This window comes from Anopheles merus, chromosome 3L (assembly GCF_017562075.2).
Source record: "Anopheles merus strain MAF chromosome 3L, AmerM5.1, whole genome shotgun sequence".
Classification (NCBI taxonomy): domain Eukaryota; kingdom Metazoa; phylum Arthropoda; class Insecta; order Diptera; family Culicidae; genus Anopheles; species Anopheles merus.
The window spans coordinates 20,061,094-20,083,395 of record NC_054085.1 but is presented as its reverse complement, the minus strand read 5'-3'; the positions used below and the strand labels follow the sequence as shown (position 1 = coordinate 20,083,395).

The window sequence follows — 22,302 nt, the reverse complement described above, 5'->3', positions numbered from 1 at the left end:
GTGCGTGCTCATCGGATACGCACAGCCAAACCCATCGAAGCAATGACGTGGGAGTGAATAAAATATCAAATAGTCTCCAATAAGCAAATCCCCCAACAAAGCAATAGACAAACAACAAACAGTAAAGGAAATAAAATAAAATATACAAAAAAAAAACATGATAAAACACACGCAACAGAAACAGAGAACAAAAAAAAAGACAACAACAAGACAAGAGCTTAATACAATCAAATACAAACACACAAGCACACATACACACACGCGTAACCAGTTTGTGGCAAAGATGTGAAAAATAAACTTTCAAACGACACACGGTCGCGGGAGCGGAGCAGCAAAGATCACGGAAAGAGGGGAGAGAAGCATAGCAAAAAGAGAAGAAAAAACACACACACACACTCGCACGCACCCCTCCTCACGGGGTAGGTTGACGGTTTTGCGCGCCGGGGCCTCTACCCAACGCCGCCATTCAACCACTACCACACCACATTCAGCAACTCAACACAACCCCCACACGTCCCTTACAATGTGTGGGGGGGGCAGGCTGGCACGGGGGCGAGCAGAGTTTGGGGGCCGAACCTTCGTGCTTCGCCAATAATCTCCAGTGCTCTCGTTCTCCCGCTCAGGCCCGACACGCGAGAGCGCACCAGAGCGAGTGAAAGCGCGCCAACCAGCGGCCGGCGGCGGGGGATTTTTGCGTCGGTTCGGCCTGGCGCACGATCACGGCTTAGCCCGAGCGCGTTCGCAAACCGTTCGCTTATTCCCGAACCAAAAGCCGAACGAAGCAGTTGTGCGTCCGCCGGATGCTGTGCGCTCCCCATACCTGCTCCAGTGTTTGTGTGTGCGTGTGTGTAGGTGTTTGTGTTTAATGATTTTTCACAAACGCAAATAAATAAATTGTGCTTTTTGTTGTTTTTGTTGATCCGATTGCAAGTGTACGGCTCTCGCTAGACGCAATGAACAGTAGCGCTGGAAAGGATCAAGTGCGTTGCAACAACAGTGCGGTAGTGCGTCGTGCTGCCGGAATAGTGAGCCAAGGTGCGACCTAAAGACAGACAGACAGCAAAGAACGGAGGTGAAGTGGTTAACCACACCAGCGAAGGTTAAAGTTTATCGCGCGTAGCATCGGTGTGCGGCGTTTTGCAACTAAATCACGTAGAAAAAAGGCAACCCCGAAACGACCACCACCGTCTGTGTGGAGGGCTTTGGGAAGGGCAAACAAGTCTGCAGAGAAGAGTCGAGAGCAAACCAACAAAAAAAAAGAAAACAAATCAACGAAGTGTGCCACTCTTCGCTGATAGCGCCATCCATTGCCAACAACCTGTCTTATCAGTGCTCCGTGCCAGTGGTGTCCAGGCTCGCGGATCTCTAGACCCGAACCGTTGTTGGCGAATACACGAAACGATTAAAAAGCTTTATTTAAACGTACATTTATACCTTTTTTAAGAGGAAGAGAGAGGGAGAGAGAAACAACCGTGCCTTAAAGTTGCAGCAGAACAATCGCAAAGATACCTTTGAACCCGTGCGAGGAGATTGCAATTACAACACGCGCAAACAAATCACACCACCCACTCACTGTTGCATCTTTTTTTTTCTTGTGTGTGAAGGAGATAAGTTTTGCTTTCAATACACAAACACCCACAGAAAAGTTCGGCTTCGGCGAGTGAAAGGTGAAATAACAGCCAGTGTAGTCAGCAGTAAGTGTAGTGTCGTGTGTGTGTGTCTACAGTGCGCGTGTGTATGCCTATCAGCAAACTCCCGCGATTTGATAACGCGCGCGCATTCATCCACACACCGTCATCATAATCAAGCGTCTGCGCCGAAACAAAAAAAGAGCAAAAAGATTACCGTACTACCACTACTACCTTAAAAACGTAAACAAACGCTACGTCGCTCATCACAGCAACAAACAGTAGCAGCAGCAGCAGCAAAAACAACAACAATGGCGTACGAGATGATGCTGTACCCGAAGGAAAAGGTAAGCGACAGACAAAGCAAGCGTGGTAGGGTGAGAGTTTTCCACGCTCTCATGGCGTTGTTGGAGGGGGCGGGGGGGGAAGGAAAGCAAAGCGGCCGAAAAGAAAATAAGCGTGTGATGTAATTTTTCACACTACGCCGCCGCGACTGGAGAAGAGGCCGCAGTGGCACCCGATCGATGACGCACTTTTCGCCTACTTGATCGGGCGCACTTTTTTTTTCATTTCGCTCGCACACCTACCATATGTAATTGACGTTCGTTCGTTCGTTCGGATGCCCCTCTCGGACGGGCCGGGAAGGCAATTAAAACGCATTTATTCAAGCGGCTATGCGGCGGCTCTGTAAATTGCCAACGACGCGCTCGCCTGGCCGGAATGGATGGAATAGTTAATTTCGGTGCAAATATACCTGGTTCAAGTGCAAATACACACACAGGCACGCCCACCACGAAGACGTTGGAGGTGTATTATTTTGCCTGATTGAAGTATGGCCGCCTGAAGGTGGATGTGCTCTGGGAACTCGGCGACTCGCAATATTTGCGAGATGGATATGTTTGTTTGATTCGTTACCCTCTTCCCATCGTGCCTGGACGGATAAGGGGGATGGTTTTATGACGGTGCTAATGTGCTTAGTACAGTCTGGACATTTTGTGTCGGTGTGTGTGTGTGTTGTCCCTTATTTGTTGTTTTGTTGTGTGTTGTGATGTAATTAGCATGATTATTGCTTTCAAAACTATCACAGCACGCGCTGGAGATGCTTTGAATGGCGTCAAAGCCTCTTCTGGAACCATTTTGAGATGGCTTGTGCTAATAATTTTAATTAAAAAAAACACTTTTTTAGTACAAGCGTGCTAAGTGGAAGTTGTAAAGCAACGTTTTAAAGTCTTTAATTGAAAATGATAAAAAAGACAAAATAACACAAGACACTTTTGAATTAACCAATGCTATGAAATAAGCCTAATAGATATAATGAGTAAACAAATAAATTATTCCCCCAAAAGCTCACATTACGTCAATGACCATGCTTCTCCATCTTGAAGACATGAGGTACGTTTGGGCGCTTACTTACACTCCAAGAGCAGAACTTTGAATTGTACATTGAGTGGTAATACTTAAACACAGTCGTTGTCGCCAAGTTTTGCCTATAAGGCATCAATTTTTGCTTCAGTTTTTGACTCTTGCAGGAAACATGATAAATTTACTACATATTTTTACAGATTTATAAAAACTGTAGCATTGAATTATAAAAAAATTAATTACACACTACAAAACGGTTGAGTAATTTGATTGTTTTTTAGTGAAAAAAAAACTAATAAAATTTCGATAAGTTTTCTAAACAGTATTTACCTCTGAAAATACATGCCAACTTTCTTCACTTCATGAATTCTTCCAAAATTGGCATAACAATGTTATTATTTTTAACTTCTACCAATTGAATTAATAATAACTTCACTGAAATTCAATGATTTTGAAACACACAGTTTCTGACATTACGATGCATTTAGTAAATAAAGTGATTGACTTACAATGAACAATGCCTAAAGTATGCCTTAGAGACAAATATTGATGCCTACTGTCAAAAATTGGTGCCCAAGAGGCAAACATTGTGACACGCTGTCCAAAATTGGTGCCTTAGACCCAAAAATAGGTGAGTTTGAGCCAATATTTAGCTGCAACAGCTGTAAGTAACTAAAAAAACGTTTATTTTTCATGTGACACCAACAAAACAAACGATATTTTGTTGTAATTTTTCCCTCAGCTTCTCGGTGCAACCTTTTTCCTCCAAAGCTAAAGCATTTCTTGAATAATCGATTAAACGTTCACTTGCGCATTCACACTATCCTGCGTAATTAGACATTGTCATCGTCAACATGACGATTTCGTCTTCCGGGCACTGCACTGTACGGCTTGCATCGATCAAAAATCCCCCTACTCGATCGTGGAATTAATTTCCCTCTCGCCCCCGGTCTCCACTGCTGCCTGACGCTAGCGAATGCCCCGTGTTTCCTACTACAGCGCAAAGGACTGGTTTCGGACGGACGTCATTAGTGTGTGTGCTGCGGTTACTCACTCGCCATGTCCTGCGCCCACTGTGCGCGCGCGGGAAGTGACGTGAGTGATATGCAAAAATCAGTTGCTCAGATCGCTTAGTCAGCGTACTACTACCTACCTACGGCGGCCCCATGAGTGCCTAGGGGCTTTCTATGGGGTTGGAATCTACACTACGATAATCACCGCCCGCCACAGTGGTAGGAATGTTACACCATTTCACCAATGTTTGCGAATGTCATTAGCGACACTGTAGTCGGAATAGCTCCGGAGCATTCCGGGTTTATTGTGTGATATTGCAGGAAAAAAAACGCTCCAAACGGGCCGTCCATCAATGTCTGACTTCTCTTTGCATACGCGCGAACCTACTCGAGGTGCAAATTGTAAAGATCACCCGAAACGAACGGCTGGACGGTCCCAGGTATCTCACCAACACACACCAAACCCAACCTTAGCCTAATCCACTACCGATGACATCATCATCGTCGTCGTCTTCGCGCTCGCACAAGATGGTTTCACAAGCTCCAGGCTTGGCACTGGGCACGCTAGCGCGCCTGTTTGACGACTACGGCCACTTGGGGGGCAAATACAGTGTGTGCCAGTTTTTGATGCCACGCTACACGATCGTGGGACGACCTTCACAGTACTTTGTACTTTTGCTTCGCCTTGTTTGCGTTGAGCTTTCCACCTCTCCTCCATACGACCTGAGATAAACGCTAATAAAACACAAGCGCAAGTAGTAAGCTGGTAGGCAGGTCTCGCGCACGGTGTCGTAAAAATTGCAACACCATTTTTCTTTTCTTTTTTTTTTTGCAAACACAACCACCACACCTGGACACAACAAACTTTCACTTTTATCCGTTTGTGTAGTTTATTGAACGATGGCAATAATGTGCGCTTGGACCTCAGACTCCCTTCAAACCCCTTCTGAAAAACGGTAAGGAGCGAAAGGCAAATCCAACTTGATTGGGCCAGATGGTTCCTGTCCTTACCAGGCCGAGGTGCTTTGTTCTCGAGGTTTGTTTAGTTGTAACGGGCAACCAGCAAACCACCTACCCCCTTATGGCACACGGCTATAACAGTTTGTTTGCTAATGGGAACACATTCAATCCGGCGCATTTATTGCTGTGGCTTAATTTGCATTTAATCCTGCTCGCGCCGCAGCACACCACGAACGTTAAGAAGGGTTCTATTTTTAGCTTCGGCTTGATTTGCAGAAACATGCGAAGCAAAAGCAAATCAAACCGACGTCAATCGGTCATGCGATTCTGGCGCACGATAAAGCAGCGATCAATAATGAAGCAAAAGCCAAAGCGTGGCAGGGAGTTGGTGTGCCACCCGAACCAGGAAACCGATCTGATTTTGCTGTCCCATGTCGTGACAATCTTTCAATCTGGCGCACATAAATCCGGCTTAAACGACTCCGGTTCTTCATCGGCGGCTGGTGCGACGGGTCGCCATATTTTATGCCGTACCCACCGACAGGCTGGGGTTTGCCATTTTGTGTGCCACCGTCTCGGCAGCAACACACACACACCTTTTTTCTGCTTCACCCGTTTAGAAACGTTTAGAATTCTATTCTATTGCCCATAATGCTGCACTCCCCTGCAGGCAACCTTGAGCCCGTGGGGGAGACACATATTCAAAGGCCCCTTTCAAGTCTGCCCAGAGCAGGCAAGAATGTACGTGAATGTTTACATGTTGGAACAGAGAGCGATGAGGCCACAGCGAGCCAAAGCGAGCAACGTTGATGAAAGGGAATGGAATTCAACCCGCTTCCTGGATATCCTTGCTCCGAATCTTGGCCACAGTGCCACTACATTGCAGCACGATCGCGCAAGCAAAACGAAACACGAGTTCGTCACTTGTGCCATCGCGCAATTGAAGTCGCGCGCGCGCGCGCACGACCACCGCCTCAAGATGGCTGTACACGCTGCTGCACAAGCGGACCTGGCTTGTTGTTACGATGAAGAGAGTCGTGGTCGATGAGGGCCGAACGGTTGTTGGGTTTTCCCCCGTTGGCACTCTTGAAGCAATGGAATTAGCAACAAGCCGTCGTTTTTTTTATCCGTTTTGGGCTCTATCCACCGCCTTACGTAATGGTTCGTGAGGCAAGAGGCGCACACGAGAGAGATTCTGCAATACTGCTGATTCTCTGGTACACACTATCGATACCATGTGTGTGTGTGTGTTTGGGAATTTCCAACCAATTCCATGCTGCTCGATACTCGAAGGACAGATTTTGTTTGACGTCGATCGCTGACTCAGACTGACTCTGCATGGTCACTTGCGCCGAGCTTGTGCAACACTGGATGGTGCACTGGTTGAAAATCTGATTCACAACCCTTCATGGTGGCAGTGGCGCGCTTTCAAATGCTTGACGTCACACACGGAGGGGGGGGGCGGTTCGGGTTTGGCCTTTCACTTTCACTCCGGCCGGAGTGACCCAAAAATGCAGCTTCGCTCGAAAGAGTCGAACTCGCCTGCACCGTGCGCCGTGGTAGTTACGCAACGTTAATCCAGTTGAAAAAAAAGAAAAACATACTCCCCGAACCAGCTTCTCAAGGCTGGCGGAGTGAGCGCCTGTGCAACCCTAAGGTGGATGGTGCTAGGTGCAGCGACTAATCCAGGAAACGATCCGAAGCTCCGGGACAACACTTCAACCTACGACAGGCGATCTGTTTTCCGTCACACACGCAAACACCGGCAAACACCGCAAAAGCGTGACTCGTTCTCGAAATCGAAAGTGTTGCTTCAATTCGCTACGGAACAGGCAAGGGTTGCCCTTATTGCGCCGCAACTAAACGGTGGTGTTAAATAGTTGCCTGAGTTGATTCGGCGCACAGCAGCACTACGGTGAGAAGATCACGAGATCGCGCACACACCCCGAAAAGCTTACCGACTCCCCACTCAACAGGAAACCGGTATTCGCGTTCTGAAAGGTTTCTGCTCTGCGCGGCCATAGAATCTCCGGTGGAACAGACGCACACAGACACAGAGAGCGCAACGACTAACAAAATGGCAGCACGAATCGAATCGAATTTTGGTTGCTTCCGCGATCAGCATTCGCAAACAGCAACAATTGGGGAGAACCGGTCGCCGCGGTCCGGGTGTGTTCACTCATTTGCTGCCGTGTTTATTGCGTACATTTGGGGCCGTCGCTGGATCTTTGGATGGCAGCAGTAAATGAATCTCGATTCGAGACGGAGCTTATTCGCCAGGGCTTGAGAGAGGAAGGTACGCGACGGTTTACATGTTGCCCCGCGTGTCGAAGTTATCCCTCCGCAAAGCTCTGAGCAGCAGCAGCAACAAAAAACCTCTGTCGAAAATCTGCCTTTACGCTCCGCATATCGGTAGTTAATTTTGCATAATGTTACCAGATTCCTGCATACTAATGAGTGTGACCGGCCAGCCCCAAAAACTCACCCCGCAGGGTCTTGAGGGTTTAGGCTTTTTAGGCGGGTTTTGGGAAGAAAATTTATAAATAATCTCTTCACGGGAGGATCAGAATGGCAGCCGCCGCGGACGTTAAAAGCGATTGCGTGTTGAATTCGCTGTGGTGTAATTATTACTCCTTTTTTTAGTACAAAAAGCTTTGGAGATGAGGGATTTTGTGTGTGAGTGTGTGAGTACCAGTGTCACGAATTTGTAGTTTCGAAATTCTTCGAAACGAAGCAAAAGGGCATGACCGTGGCGATCGATTGGTCCGTTACCGTTCCACAGTTAGATCATCATGGTTAATGCAAATATGCAAATTTACTTTGCTATATTATACAAAATCGTAGCTGCATAGCAAAACCCAAAAACTGCTGACTAATCTAAATGACACACCTCTTGTTCCACATTAGCGAGGGTTTTTTTTTTGCAATACACTGTGGTGCGATGCGCGTTAAGGTTAAAGTCGAAGTAATGGCATAGATTCAAATGCCATTTATTGTAGCCTGTTCTTCTACCGTACTTTTTTGTTCTACGGTGATAGAATTGATTTTAGTTCCAAACCAAACATCCATTACTAATGACATGAAATTGGCATACCAATCGAAGCACGACAATTTCCTGAACAGCGTTGGACATGTTCGTGAGCATTAATGTCATTGATGATCGTATGGCACAGGATCTGATAGAATCGTTAGATTTAGGAAATACCATCTGACATACACGCCGAATAGAATAAGACATTGAATGTTTACATTTTTAAACCTTTATGGTTAAACAATTTAATCACGAATTCAGCCAAGAAATCAGGAATAGTGAATATCAATTCAAACACGAATAAATGTAATTTATAGACCACCATCTCAGGATTGTACCTCCTTTCTTAAATCTAGGAGACATTAGGATGTTTGCTCGTACGCGTAGAAGTCGTTTAGACTCAAGAATGGTTATTAGATGTAAAGAAAGAAGTCATAAATATGTCTTAAAGCATGCATTAAAGAATCATTTAGGACCAAAAAGTGGATCTCCACTAGGACGTGTTATTTTGCTGAAAGAGTATAATGAATAAATGTAATAGAATATTGTCTTCATGCGAAATTAGGGGACTGATGTATCTGGCACACTTTCAGTCCTCTCAGATATTAAGATAACGCGGATGTCTTATTTTTGTTAAGACATGTTGTGACTTGTTGATGCTTTTTTGGATTTTTCGTAATGTGAATCCAAAAAAGCATGTCAATTTTATCAAATCACACGATAACCGTTTCTCACTAATGATTATCAATTAGTAATTCCATTCCCACCCAGGCTTTAGGACGACCTAAGCCCTTTTTTACATGAGACTTTCAAGAGACGGCATCGTTAGTAAGAGAGCTTTGGAAATATTCAACCGATCTCTTACATTTAATGTATCAGATGTATTGTATGTACAGATGTATTATTCCTGGCTTTTATGAAAAATACTCAGAATGCGATCAAGTGATTTCATGTTACCAACATGTATGAAGATCCTTAGGGCAAGGTTTTAATATAATGATAATTATTTCTTATTACAAAGGAACCAATCCACAAATGAATCAATAAAAGCACCTTTAAACTTGCTCTGATGTCTGCTGCTGATATATTGCCACAAGCAGCGTCTGGCTTGCACACGGACTGACCATAACTCACCCACTGCACTATCACTCATTTCTTTTCCTCATTCATCACAGCCCAATTCCCAAAACGCCATTCATCATCGTTCGATGCTGCTGCGCCCAGTATGTTCCCAGCAAACCTGCTATTCTTGGCTGCTCGCTGCCCCCCCTCCATATATGGTGCCATCGAAGCCGAGAGTTACTACTTCCGCAGTGCGATCCACACCTGTTTGGCCCTTTTTTTTGCGCCACAACAACATCGCACAACAATCGCAAAAGGGAAACTGGGACTTGGCTTTAATTTAATTGCTCCAGATCGATGTCCCCTTGTCCGTGCAGTGTGGTTGCAAGGGAAAGTTGCCACCGAACCGGGATAGATCACCAAACGTGGCTGACCACCACGGACAGGAAGACCTTGGGAAGCGGCCACCGACCAGAACCAGTCGGCCGATGGGCATGCCCATCCCAAGATCGTATACATTCTACTGGATCTGGATTCTAGAGCGCACGTCGGTCACTTTCTTCGGCTGCGGCTGCGCTGCCTAATTGCCCTTATCGAGAGCATCATTGCCAAGCATTCAGGTATCGTTCTGGTTTGCCTTTAATTAGCAATGAACCTTGCTGCCTGCCACCCGGGTGTACCGGGTCGTCGTCGGGAAAGGTAGCGATCTCGAGACACGAGGCCGCAAAATGCGCGAGAAGCGATCGCTGTCGAAAGTGTGCAGCGGGACGGTGTTTTCTTCAGCAGTGTGTGATAGCTTCATTAGATTTCTGAGTGCGTTCGCGCGCTCGTCAACTCGGTACAGAAAGTTGGCCGCTTCTGCCAAACAGTTTTGAGCCCTTCAGTTGTGTACCGATGTGAAGCACGAGAAGCGGTAAATTTGTTTGCCACCTTTTTTTATTTGCTACCTTTGCAGGTTGAATGCAAAGCCCGTGGGTGTGGAAGGCTCGAAATGCACCATTCGCAGCCGGTCGTCGGGCGAAATCGCCATGCTAGAGCGTGCTGACATAAATATTTATGGTGCCGCATACCGAACAGGGGAGATGCATGTCACACGTCTGTCGTTGTTTTCTTGCATAAACAATCCCCTGGAGTTTAAGGTGTGCCAGCATAGAACAATCCTACCGGTACGGTACGTGATCGTGAGCGATTCGTGCGGCGGCGGCGGCCTGGTGTGCGCACTGTAGATGGGGACAAAATTTGCAAATGCACACATTTTCACCCGGTTGTCAATAATACACGCGTGACGCGTTTAATTCAACCCCCAGTGAGAAAAGCTAAATATCCATTCAAACGGACCCAGCACCATCGCGTAATGCTAACAGCGACCCACAAGCAAGCACATGCATCAGCGCCTGACGAGACTTCGCTGGAAATTGTAGCGCCTGCGAACGATCACTAGAACGTTGGAGCGGGCTCGGAGATTCTGAGAACGAGGCAATAATACATGCAGCGAGAAACGTCATTTGATGTCGGGCACTATATTTCCCACCGAAAACCGCTTCACAACACAATGATCCGAAAGCAGCTTTTCCCGAGCGTCGGAAACAGTGGCAATAAACGATTTCCCACTAATCGACACCCGGCGATCTCCCCCGGTACACAGACGTGCAGGTACTTTTCCGAGCGTCACAAACGATCAGATCAGAGCTATCGATGCTGACGTCAAGCTAGTAGTACCGTCGGGTATATAGGTGGAAAAGCGGTGCCACCTCGATGATCTTGCCACACACACACACACGCTGGAACTAACGTCTTCAATGATCATCGTTTGCAATTTTTCGGTCACATTGCTGGATCATGCTGGATGATCTTAAACGATCGGCAAAACTGCGTGACTCTCCCTCCTCGCACAGCAGACGATGATTGAGCGATTATTTGACGTGCGAGACGTACGTCCAAGTTGTGAGCTAAATTTAGATCATTACGTTACCGATCATACCGGTATAGGGCGGTGAAGCAAGCCATTCGCAAGATGGAAAACGAGTTTGTGTCGACCTTTTCTGCCGTTCTGATTGTCTAACCCGCCCCTCAGGACATTTCCTCTACACTGCCAGGTACTGACTAATAGTCCGCCCCTTGTTAGGTGCTGGAGCCCAAAGTCTCTCCCATTGGTGCTCCGGCGAGGTCCGAGGCTGGACCAATTGGGACACAGAATTTGAATCGATTCGAAGATAAGATGAAGTTGCTGATGAAGTAACTGAGCAAAAAAAAAGCCATCAAAACATGGCGGCATTGCAACAAAGTTGGTACAGTTCCAAGAACTGGACCGGGCTCACTAGAAGTGCGTCTTATCAGACCCACCACCCATGTTTGGTGCCATTTATGTAATAGAATCATAACTCGCTCGAACCTAGTTGGAATTGGTACGATAGGATCTGCAAAAAAGAACGTCCCCGTGATAAGACGTACAAGGAAGATAGTTGATATTAGATGTTTTTTTGATTAGTGCGAATTGCCTGAAGCGCCTGAGGAGCACTCAGCGCAACTATAAAAGGGGTGCAACCAAGCGAGCTGCGTAAAGCGTAACCGCTCTTCAACAGTGACACAAGTGGACATACAACCAGCACCACCGCGCGAATATGCCCAAACGATCTTCGAACACTGACGGTGCTGGGCGGGAGGCTAGCACCCTGATGATGGAGCAACTGGCCCGGGTGGCCGAGCAGCTCCTGAACGAGCTACTGAAACAGGTGGGAGCAAAGCACGGCGGTAAGAGTATAAGCGCTCCTCTATCGATACGATCTAAAGCCCACACTGCTCCACACAGGTGAAGCTAGGTGAGCTCTCGAGCAGCGCGCCCCAACAATCTCCAGTGAAGCGTGTAGGCCTTGGAGCCTGTGCGCCTGTCGTTTGCGAATACTAATGCGACCCGACGACGTGTACACCGTGCCATAGCCGTTAGCCAGTTGAGATGACGCAGGCGCTAGAACCTCCAAGCACGGAGCTCCAGCAGCGCTCCGCTCCAACTTGTTTGTCAGCTCGCCCCCTGGGAGTAGATGAAAGGAGACGAAACAGCAGTAGCTTCTGTGTGTGCGTTTTTTTGTTGCCTGAGGTGCCTGAGAATAAGACGAATCCATTCAGAACTCTAAAACGCCTCCCGGAAGAAGAGAGAGAGAGGCACAGGGAGGGATAGAGAACAAAAAAAAACGTGACACAGTGTAGAGCAGGAAATGGCATTACGCGAAACGATGGCGTAGTAGTAGAATGGGTTACCTTACCTACTAGTGCGCGCATAGTGCTTGATAGTCTTTTTTTTTTTACTTGACGATATCTGCTGACGTTCCCACACCGACGTCAACGACTGCTGTGACTCTACTACACACGTTGGAAACATGGGGGCTTAGGCCCCAACAGGGAGGAGAACGGGCCAGAGCAATACACGCAGGTGGAAAGGAATTCGCGAAACGTACTACGTTTGCTGTTCTCTCTGTTTGTGTGTTAGTTTGGCGAGGGGAAGGGGCGAGTGTTAGATTCGTAAGATGGCAGGAATCGCCTCCGGCAAACTGCGCTTGCCTACTACACCTTGCTCTAGGTCTGGAAGCGTGTGTCAGTCTGTGATATGGTTTAGAAGCCTCGATACACGCTTCTCGGGCGCGCGCGTGTGTGGTGTTCGTCTGTGATCTAGTTGCTAGTAGTGAGTGTCACCGTTGACAGTTCACAATGCTTGGACTACCTTCTTGAAGCCACTTATTCTAATTCAATATCTGTTTTGGTTCCTCTTCTGTCCTCTCCGCAGACACCGCAAACAGTGCCGGCGGCCGGTAACTATACGTCGGACGTGTACGCCTCGTACGCGGAACTGTTCGACCTGTCCGTCAACCTGTCGAACGACGGCGAAGTGCCGCTAAGCCCCCAGTCCCAGCTGCACCAGCAGCAGCAGCAGCAGTCGTACGGCGGCCAGCCCGCCCAGAGCCCGGAGTACATACCGGCCACGATCTTTCACGACGTGCCGATGCAGCCGATGAAACAGGAGCACCCGTCGACGGCCTGGTCGGACAGTTGGAGCAGCAGCAGCAGCAGCAGCGGCTACAGCAGCTGCGGCAGCATTATCAGCAGCAATCCCGCATCGCCGGAATCGACCGCCTCGTCCTACGGGCTGCTGGACCATCCGCACCAGCAAACGGGCCATCAGCACCGTACCGTGTCGCCGTACCACCATCACCAGCAGCACCAGGCGGGCAGTCTGCTGGATCAACCGATCATCAAGACGGAGTACGATTCCGGTGCGGAAACCAGCATCGATCTGGAGTCGCTGCTCGGTGACTCATCGCCGTACCACCATCAGTCACAGTCGCCCTCGCCGGGCTTCGTAAAGGTGGAACCGAACTATTCGGGCCCGCTGGAGCAGCCACCATCTGGCACCGCCAGCAAACCGCAGACCGGTGGATTCCAGATACTGCGGGAGCATCTACAGGACACCAGCTTCCAGCGCCGGCACAATCTGAAACCGTTAGAGCTGGATTCGCTGATCGGAGGGCTGACGACCCATGCCGACATTGGGCCGGTGTTCGAGTTCGCCCTGCAGGAGATGAAGAACGGTATGCAGGCGACCTGTACCGAGCTGGGCATCTCTTCCGGTAAGTGATCATGGGAGATCTTAATTTCTCGAATAATGTGATGCCAATAATGCGCTATAACGTATTTCCTTTCATTTGCTGCCTCTCCCAGATCCCAAGCAGTGGACAACGGCCAAGGTCCATCAGTGGTTGGAGCTGGCGATGGGCAAGTACTTCCTGCCCCGGTTAGACAACCTTGCCGCCCTGTTCCCGGAAAATGGTGCCCAACTGGCAGCGCTACCGTTGGAGGAGTTTGTCCGTCGTATACCACAGGTAAGCACGATCGCACAAAACTATTGCCAAACACACAACCACACACATAGGGTCCAAGGCCCGGTTACCGAACAGATCTCAACACCTCGATGACGTCAGCCTCTCTCGCTCCATACAGCAAGCGATCGCGAGAAGGCCAAACGCGCACAACCACAGCTGGAGAGCTGTGTACCCCGTCACAGGGGTACGCCAAAAATCGCTGTATGCTTTAGCTCTGCTACTCATCGTGGTCGTCTTTTTTTATGTGCCCATGGATTTCGATTCGCTCACCAGTCATCCACTCTAACCGCAAAACTGGTTCGACCATGTGTGTATGTGTGTGTAAGCCCCGTGGGTCTGTTGTGCCATTTGGACGCCCGCTCGACGCATTCGCTTCGCCGGGCGGCTTGGCTTTTCACTTTCACCGCGATTTTATGTATTTGTAACGCTCGGTCGTATCGCTCCGTAGTCGTTACAGCACGTCTCGGCCCACAACCCTTTTGCTAACCTCGCTCGGTGAAACAAACAAAAAACCAGTCTTCCCCATCCGCTGGGGACGCATATTCCGTTTCTGCGGAACATTCCATTCCAATGCTCTGTGGAGTGGGAGCTTTGAATGGAGCGTTGGAGATGCATATTCTAGACTCCTTTACTAATCCTTTTCACCTCATCTTGCGCATATCTTCCGTACACAGGGTGGTGATAAGCTGCACGGCTACCTTGATCTGTGGAAACAGATCAATCGGCTAATGGTCGGTGATAATGCTACGGTCGATAGTATGGTTACCGACAGTCTCACTTCTACCGGTGGCGTCATCTCGTCGATGGGATGCGCTCCAGTGTCTGGCGATGGCAATGGATCTAGCTTTGCTACTGGATTACCTACGGACAGTAGGCTGGGTGGTGTGATGATGGCCGGCGTTGGAACTGGCAGTGGTAGCAGCTGTGCTACGCCCGGCCCAAGCAGCAGTCCACCGATGGTGGAGAACTTCGACAGTGACTCAATGAATGGAGATATCAGTGACGGTAAGTTGATAAAGAACTATGTATTATAATCTATGCGATTGGGACATTGACATGTGCTATTCTGATGTTGGAATAGATAAATCTATTGGAGTCTTTGCAAGGACATTGCAGGACATTGACATATACTATTGGAATATTGGGAAATAGGAATAGATAGTTCTATTTCAGTCTTTGCAATTGGGATATTGAATTTTTGAGCATTCTACGTGATTGGAACCAAAGAGGCTTCGTCCGTACGAAGTAAATTCAATGTCTAGACGAAATAAATGATCGTCTTTTTTTGTTTGAAACCTGCATGTGCTATACTTCCGTGATCCTCGAGATTTCAGAAGTGATCGTTGCCATTTTTTAGGATCATTCCTACTAAGAAGCATTTATTTCAATAGAAATCATCTTATTTTATAAATATTAGATCATGTTTCAGTTCACTGAAGATCACCCTTTTTCCCCCTCCAAGCCACCTCTAAAGTATTCAAACTTATGGAACTCCTACTCCAACACACAAAAAATCACACAAACCATTGAAAACCCAATCCTACCACAAACACTGTTGCCGTCGTATCGATACACATCGCGTCGACCGTTGCGCTTAAGCATCGACGACCGCGCTCTTCTCCCCACAGCGCAGCACCGTACCTTAACCGATCAACAGCGCCGCTTCTGGACAAGACTTTCTCTGGTGAAATTGATTTTGCTGTTGCGCCGTGGTAGATACACAAGCGCCCTTCGCCCTCCTCTCCTGTCCCTTTACCTCGCTTCGCGCAACAAACACACGCGCGCAAGACGTCCACGCGAGAGGGCGCGAGAAACCATTTCGCCTTGGAACGACCTTCGGAATAACGATCAGCAAAACGGCAAAGGTCTTTCTCCCTTCCCGCTTGTTTGTTCCTTCCTTTCTTGCTCGCGTCCTGTGTCCACCTCCCCACCCGCCCGTGTCTGGAGCTGGATGGATTGTGTGTGTTTTTTGTTGTTGCTTTACTTCTTAAACTGAGCAAGTTTTGCTTTACCTTTCCTCTACTTTCTGACACTGACTCCCTTTTCCCCATTGCTTCTGCTCCTTTGGGGTTGACAATTGGGGGAAAGGAAACAGGTTTCGGGATCAAAACCAAGCAACCCCAACTTCGAAAAACATTCACTATTACGCATGCGATTTTTTAATCCCTCCAGAAGCGTGTTTAATTAACACAAGCTTTTTCGTTGTTCGAGAAATAGCTCCGATGCGACGTAAAAATATGAGTTGGAGTTTGGATGGAATTTTCCATAAAAAGCGATCTGGTTGTGTATTCAATTCCAGAATGCAGTGCACTGCTTGCAATCCGTCAAGACTGACTTTTACCTTTTTCCAGAGGTGTTGTGTATATGATAAACAAACAGTTTCTCTCCCTGTGAACCCAAGAAACGAAGAAACGAAAAAAACACACACACACACAACGCCCCAGACTTTCGATCGTAACCCGATTGCAATTGAGCAACGCATTCGCATCCACAGCACGCAACAGCGCTCTTTCACTGCGTATTATTTCCTTCACGTAACTTTGGCTAATTTGCCGTGCCGTGTGCCAAGAGAAGAGAGTTTGTTTTCTTCACACCCCACGAAACCATCCCTCCTCCGAACAGCAGCAAGCCACCCCTTGTTCCAAAAGTTTGTTATTTCAATACAGAGAGGTTAGGATGAGTTATCTCTTACTCTCTCTCCCTCTCTGTCTCTCTCTCCCTTCCACTAAGTATTTCATCTTTTTGCGTTTTAAGAAAACCAAACAACGCAAACGAACGACGCCGTTTGATGGTAACATGCGAAATTGCACCACTAATTTCGACGCAGCCAGCAAACTTGGCAGATAGGGAAAGAGAGGAAGAGTGCAAAAGCAAAAAAAACTAGTCACCCGCATGTTGCGGTGGGTGGGAGAAAGTGGCCGTCCAAACACCATCCCTGCCCGGGAAAGGTAATTCGAGTGTGGCTGTGGCCAAAGAAAATGGCTCCATCATCGTTTTGAAGGCACTTACGCGCTCCCCCTGTCGTCGCGGCGTTGGTCACATATTTTCACCATATCCACTAAACCCCGGTCCGTGTGGAGGGGGGGGGGGAGGGAGGGAGGGAGGGACAATCTTTCACTTCTGCACCCGGTGGAAGATGGCGGTGACGGGCGCACCCGGTCGTTGCTGCTTGCCTACTACATAACCTCATCGCAAACGTCCTTGAGGTTTACCTTTTATCGATTGAAAACCAACAACAACCGCAGGAAGAAAAACACAACATGAAGAACTAGAAGAAAGATCGAGAAAGTGGGGAAGAAAGAGACAGAGAGACCTGCTTCATCCCCAACTTCCCCGTCGTGAGGTAAATAGTAATCCTCATCAGCCACGAATGTTTGCTTTCTCTGCCTGATCTTCGATCGCGTCGCGTCTCGTGCGGTGTGTTGCCAAACCGGCACCGGCCTACCATCATGCTTCATTTCGTTCGCACCCGTCCTGTCTCTCCGCAACCATTCCTCTCAATCCCTCTCAATCTCACCCAAAGAGACGTTGAACGTTTTGTCGTCGGTTGGTCAACCTCTCTCTCTCTCTCTGTGTCTCTCAGGGGGAAAACGCGTGTGTCCCGAAGCGCCACAGCCAATAATAATACCTGATTATAAGATTCCATCTCATTCACCTTCGAGCAGCAAGACTATTATTAACCAGTCTTCCAGCTTTATTTGTGGGACCTTGGGATTTTGGGATGAAAAAAAAGACTTTAATCACACATTTTACGTGTAACAAGTTTTTTGTTTGGTTTCAAATAATTGTTTTTCATCGCTCTCCATCCTTGCAATGCTTTTAATCGAAGGGAACGCTTGTTTTTTTTTGTTATTGTGCTTGTTTTACTTTAAACCACCCCGACAGACCTGAGGGGAGGTGCAGGACCTTTCATATTTGCATACCTCCACCCCCTGCCTATGGTAATTGAGCAGTGGTTCGAAGCTCGCGAGCCTGCAAACCTTTGTCTTATACTTTCCCCTTCTGTCGCGGCACGACGGTGTCACCACGGCGAGAAAAAGACTTGTCTCGGTCCCGGTGTTAACGCGACCATTAATTCACAGGCACAGTGACACAAGCGCTCCGGAATGTGTCTGAAACCGTTTGGCATTTAGCGCAGTCTGTGTGTGTGTGTGTGTGTGTGTGTGTGTGTGTGTGTGTGTGTGTGTGTGTGTGTGTGTGTGTGTGTGTGTGTGTGTGTGGTGTGTGTGTGTGTGTGTGTGTGTGTGTGTGTGTGTGTGTGTGTGTGTGTGTGTGTGTGTGTGTGTGTGTGTGTGTAGAGGGGCTGTGTGTTATAGCTTTCGATGGGTGAGCTTTGTCGAAGAGCAAATGCGGGAAGGGAGGTGATTGAAATCATTTGCCGAGGACATGTTGGATTGAAGTGTTTGAAAAAGGAAAGTTTTTGTAGAATCTTTCCGCTAGATTGAACTCTTGTGAGATTATTAGGAGTTCGTTTGAGGCTTTGATGAGGGTTTGATGTCTGTTAATCATTGATTATGTTTATGTTTATGTTTACTAAAGATCTTGCTAGAAAGTTCCAAGCCCTAGGCAACGACATTCTAGTGCTCATAATTTAAGGTTTTCCAAAAATATTTGATGGAACTCAAACGAAATCTTCAAAATCATGAAAGATGAAACTCCAATCAAATTTAATCGCACGTAATGTGATTCATTCGCTTTGTTAGGACCTTGTGGAATTTCGCAGAATCTTTCACCAGACAGCAATCTGCGATGATATCGGCAAAAACCCTCATCAAGCTAATTAGGTGAAGGCCACAAAAACCACTTTGGAGCCCAAAATCCCAAACACTCATGTTATTTCCCATGGTTGTGAAATCGCTTAGTCATGCGAGGATCTTTCACGTTTCTTAAAAAAAAAAGATCTTCCTCACTCACAATTTATCCTTTGTTTCATGTTTGGTTTTTCTCACTCTTTTTTTCTTTTCACCTCTAGATGACGACGAAGACATGCCGCTGGAAAGCCCTGGCAGCTCATCTTCAGCCGGTGGTCCATCGGCAAGCGCCACCAGCGCCACCACCGGAGCTTCCGGAGCACCTGCCCCGGCCAAGGCCCGGCACGGTGGGTCCCACATACATCTGTGGCAGTTTCTGAAGGAGCTGCTCGCCTGCCCGGAACAGCACCAGAACGCGATCCGCTGGATCGACCGGTCCAAGGGTGTGTTCAAGATCGAGGATTCGGTGCGCGTCGCCCGACTGTGGGGCCGGCGCAAGAACCGTCCCGCCATGAACTACGACAAGCTGTCGCGCTCGATACGGCAGTACTACAAGAAGGGTATCATGCAGAAGACGGAACGCTCGCAACGGTTGGTGTACCAGTTCTGCAGCCCGTACGCGCTGTAGAGAACGGCAACCAGCCCAACCACCTTGCTTGCGAGCGACCCCGGCCTGTAGCGCTGTAGTTTCCCCGTTTTATTTTACTTCCGCGGCTAGAGTGTAGGACAATATTTATTATGCGTAATTTATTTGAAAAGAACAACAAAACAGACAGCACCATCCAACGTTCAGAAACGTTACAGAGGAGCACATATCTCGCGTAAGCTCGGCAGGATACCTTAGCAGCTTAAGCACACTTTAACGCACAGTTTGTTGCCGATCTAACCACAGACAGTCGGTTAGGCATCATTCTTTTGCACTTGCAGTCAGCTAAGACGTAATCACTCTTTTGTATTATCACTCACAGGCACAACCACTCTTCTCGTCACTGCGGAGGGGGAATTAGGTAGTGAGCGTTGTAGATCTAGCCGGATTTCGGAACGACTCTACCTTCTTCTTCTTGGGTAGTATTAACCCGGGCAGAATAATGTTGACAGACCGATCGGTATATATGACAGATGACGGCGCTTACACAACCCTTAAGAGAGCGAGATAGAGCTTACAAGCTTTAGGATAATATTCTTAAAAAATGATGTGATTACTTACCGTCCTTGATATTGGTCCTGGTGGAGCTCTTCTTGAATGTAGGAGATCCTCCCGGTACCAGCAAAAATCTCCAACACATACACACCACTCACTTCTGTTCTCCTCCGTTCGGTGTTATCCTGATGCTGGATCCGATCTGTGGATGGAGAAATCAGAGAGAAAAAAAACACAGACACCCGCACGTCGGACATGGCGTCTCGCAGGTGGAGAAGCGTCCTCTATATCACTGTTTTCGAAAGCATGCGAGAGAGTAACTGCATTCTCCGGCTTCTCGAGCAGCAATCCCCATGTAGGGACGCAACGAGTCGTAGTCTCGACTTTAATATTCGTCGTTTACTTTTTAACGTATTTGCTTACCGATTCTGCTGTGTGCTGGTTTCCGGGCGCACCGGGTATTACGGGCGCCTGGCCACAAAAGGCAGATTCGGTAATTTCGGTCCCATATATCTATGATATATTTTTACTGTAAGTTCTATGAACATTACAACGTTTTAAGGTTTAGCGAAGAAGAAGAAGAAAAAAACAAACGATCGTAACAAAATAATAAAAAAAACAACTAGGTATGTAAGTGAATCCGTACGGTTAGGTTAAGGAACTCTCTCCGACACACAGCTGCATTTTGCTGTTGTGATTTTTTTTTAGAAATTAAATGTATCTGTTCTGTTTTCACTTTCACACTCTACAAACACTTACTTTTTTCTCTTTTCTTCGCTGTGCACAACACTTTCATACACTTTTATCTCACTTTTAACGAGTTGAAATCCTTCATCTCTTCTCAATAAGTATAAAAACAATTAGTCACGTAAGCAAACAATTACCGGAACCGGTTTCGTAAGTCGAAACCTCACCGGTGGTACTAGGCTATCGTTGCAATATTTGAAGTAGAGTGTTAGTGTTTTGAAGCAAAAGTGGGAAATGTTTCCCCATTGATATTATAGAAGTAGAAGTAGAAGCAGAAATAGAAGTAGAAGTAGAAGTAGAAGTAGAAGTTGGTAAAATCAATAGGGAGAATGAATTGCGAGGAAGGTTTCGTGGCGGCTCTGGACACACAACCGATCAACAGTCGTCGATGAGAGACATTTGAGCTCACTTTCTCATCGTAGACTTTTCGCCGGTTACATGTGATGGGTCAGAAAGGGAAGGGAGTGATCGAGAGAAAGGAAGAAGAGTTTAATGACTTGTTTTTTTTAAATTAAACTAAGAATACAACAAAAGAATCTTCACTCAACAGTGTGGTCATTCATAATAGGTCAACAGAGTTGTTGTTAAAATTTAGGAACTATCTTTAAGATTAATAGCCACAAGTCTCCCCTTTACACCACCGCAGTGTAATGGAAGGGCTATAAGCTTTTCATTGCAACAATTTGTCAACATTCGTCCATTGTTAAGCAGATTATTCATTAAAGCGTTAGTTAGCGCTGTTGTCTCACACATATTTCTCTACCATCTTGGTGCATGGGTAGCTCCACGCGAGAGGAGCATAATTTGTTTGTAGTAGCTTATAATAACAAAACAACAAAACAAAAAAAGATATTTAGCCCTAAGCCACAATCTAAGAACATAACTTCATGTGATTTAAGTGCCTTTCCCAGTTTAATATATGTAACAGAAAACATAACCACAACCAAGCTATTGATGTAATCGATCGATCGATTAGAATTTAAGATAGGTGCCGCTAGAATCTTTGCTACCACCAAGTTTACCGATACATCGATGTCGAACGCACCATCGCACGCATATCTTTTGGTCAGAGAGACACACACACACACTATCCAGGCATGGAATGTTTGTTGTTGAAAGTAGAGATTAGCAAGCACCTGTAATGATGTAATACACGCATTGATTTGTATAATAAACTAGAAACTAAACAAAAATCCGACTGATTCTACGATTGAATTGGGAGAAAGAAAATATTTGTGGAAAAAACATAGAAGGGAGCTGGACCATATGAAAGAAGTAAGTATGATTTGCTGAACAGTGTAATAAATATTCCAAACAAGATGATCTTGATGACAAGATGACAGGCATGCTCCTTCTACTTATGTTGATCATTACAATTCCCCTCTCGTTTGAGCTGGACAAGCCAGATTGTCCTAATCAGTTAGTGGTAGCGTTAGGTGTATCTGATTCAGGTTCATGAATCTGAATGAATCTTTGAAATGATATAATGAATCTGAATCTCGGTTGTATTGATTCATAAATCTTGAAAGTTTGGTGAATGCCTAGGGTTATTCCTTCATCCTTCGATGCCTAGGGCATATCCTTCGATTCATATAGCTTAAGCTTCTTCTTTTTCTTCCTCTTGGCGTAACTTCTTTCTGCCTAGAAAGCTCCATATGAGGCTTGAACTCACGACGGGCATGTCGCTAAGTCGTTCAAGTTGGCGACTGTACCACGGGATCACCTCCAATTAAGTA

At 47.0% G+C, this 22,302-nt stretch overlaps 1 protein-coding gene across 3 annotated transcripts; it reads left to right on the top strand.

The window, feature by feature from the left end:
* Positions 1-747: 747 nt before the first annotated feature.
* On the top strand, positions 748-21,398 carry LOC121598259 (DNA-binding protein D-ETS-4). 3 transcript variants are annotated; one of them, XM_041924850.1, is made up of 6 exons: positions 748-848; positions 1,605-1,975; positions 12,835-13,675; positions 13,767-13,927; positions 14,602-14,932; positions 18,900-21,398. In XM_041924850.1, the coding sequence occupies exons 2-6, from the start codon at positions 1,940-1,942 to the stop codon at positions 19,304-19,306; spliced, it is 1,776 nt and encodes a 591-aa protein (XP_041780784.1). In that variant the 5' UTR covers positions 748-848; positions 1,605-1,939; the 3' UTR covers positions 19,307-21,398. The 3 variants fall into 3 exon arrangements, with proteins under 3 accessions (XP_041780784.1, XP_041780785.1, XP_041780783.1); XM_041924851.1 differs by having other exon boundaries at positions 753-838; XM_041924849.1 differs by lacking the exons at positions 748-848; positions 1,605-1,975 and adding an exon at positions 11,493-11,788.
* The last annotated feature ends 904 nt before the right edge of the window (positions 21,399-22,302 follow it).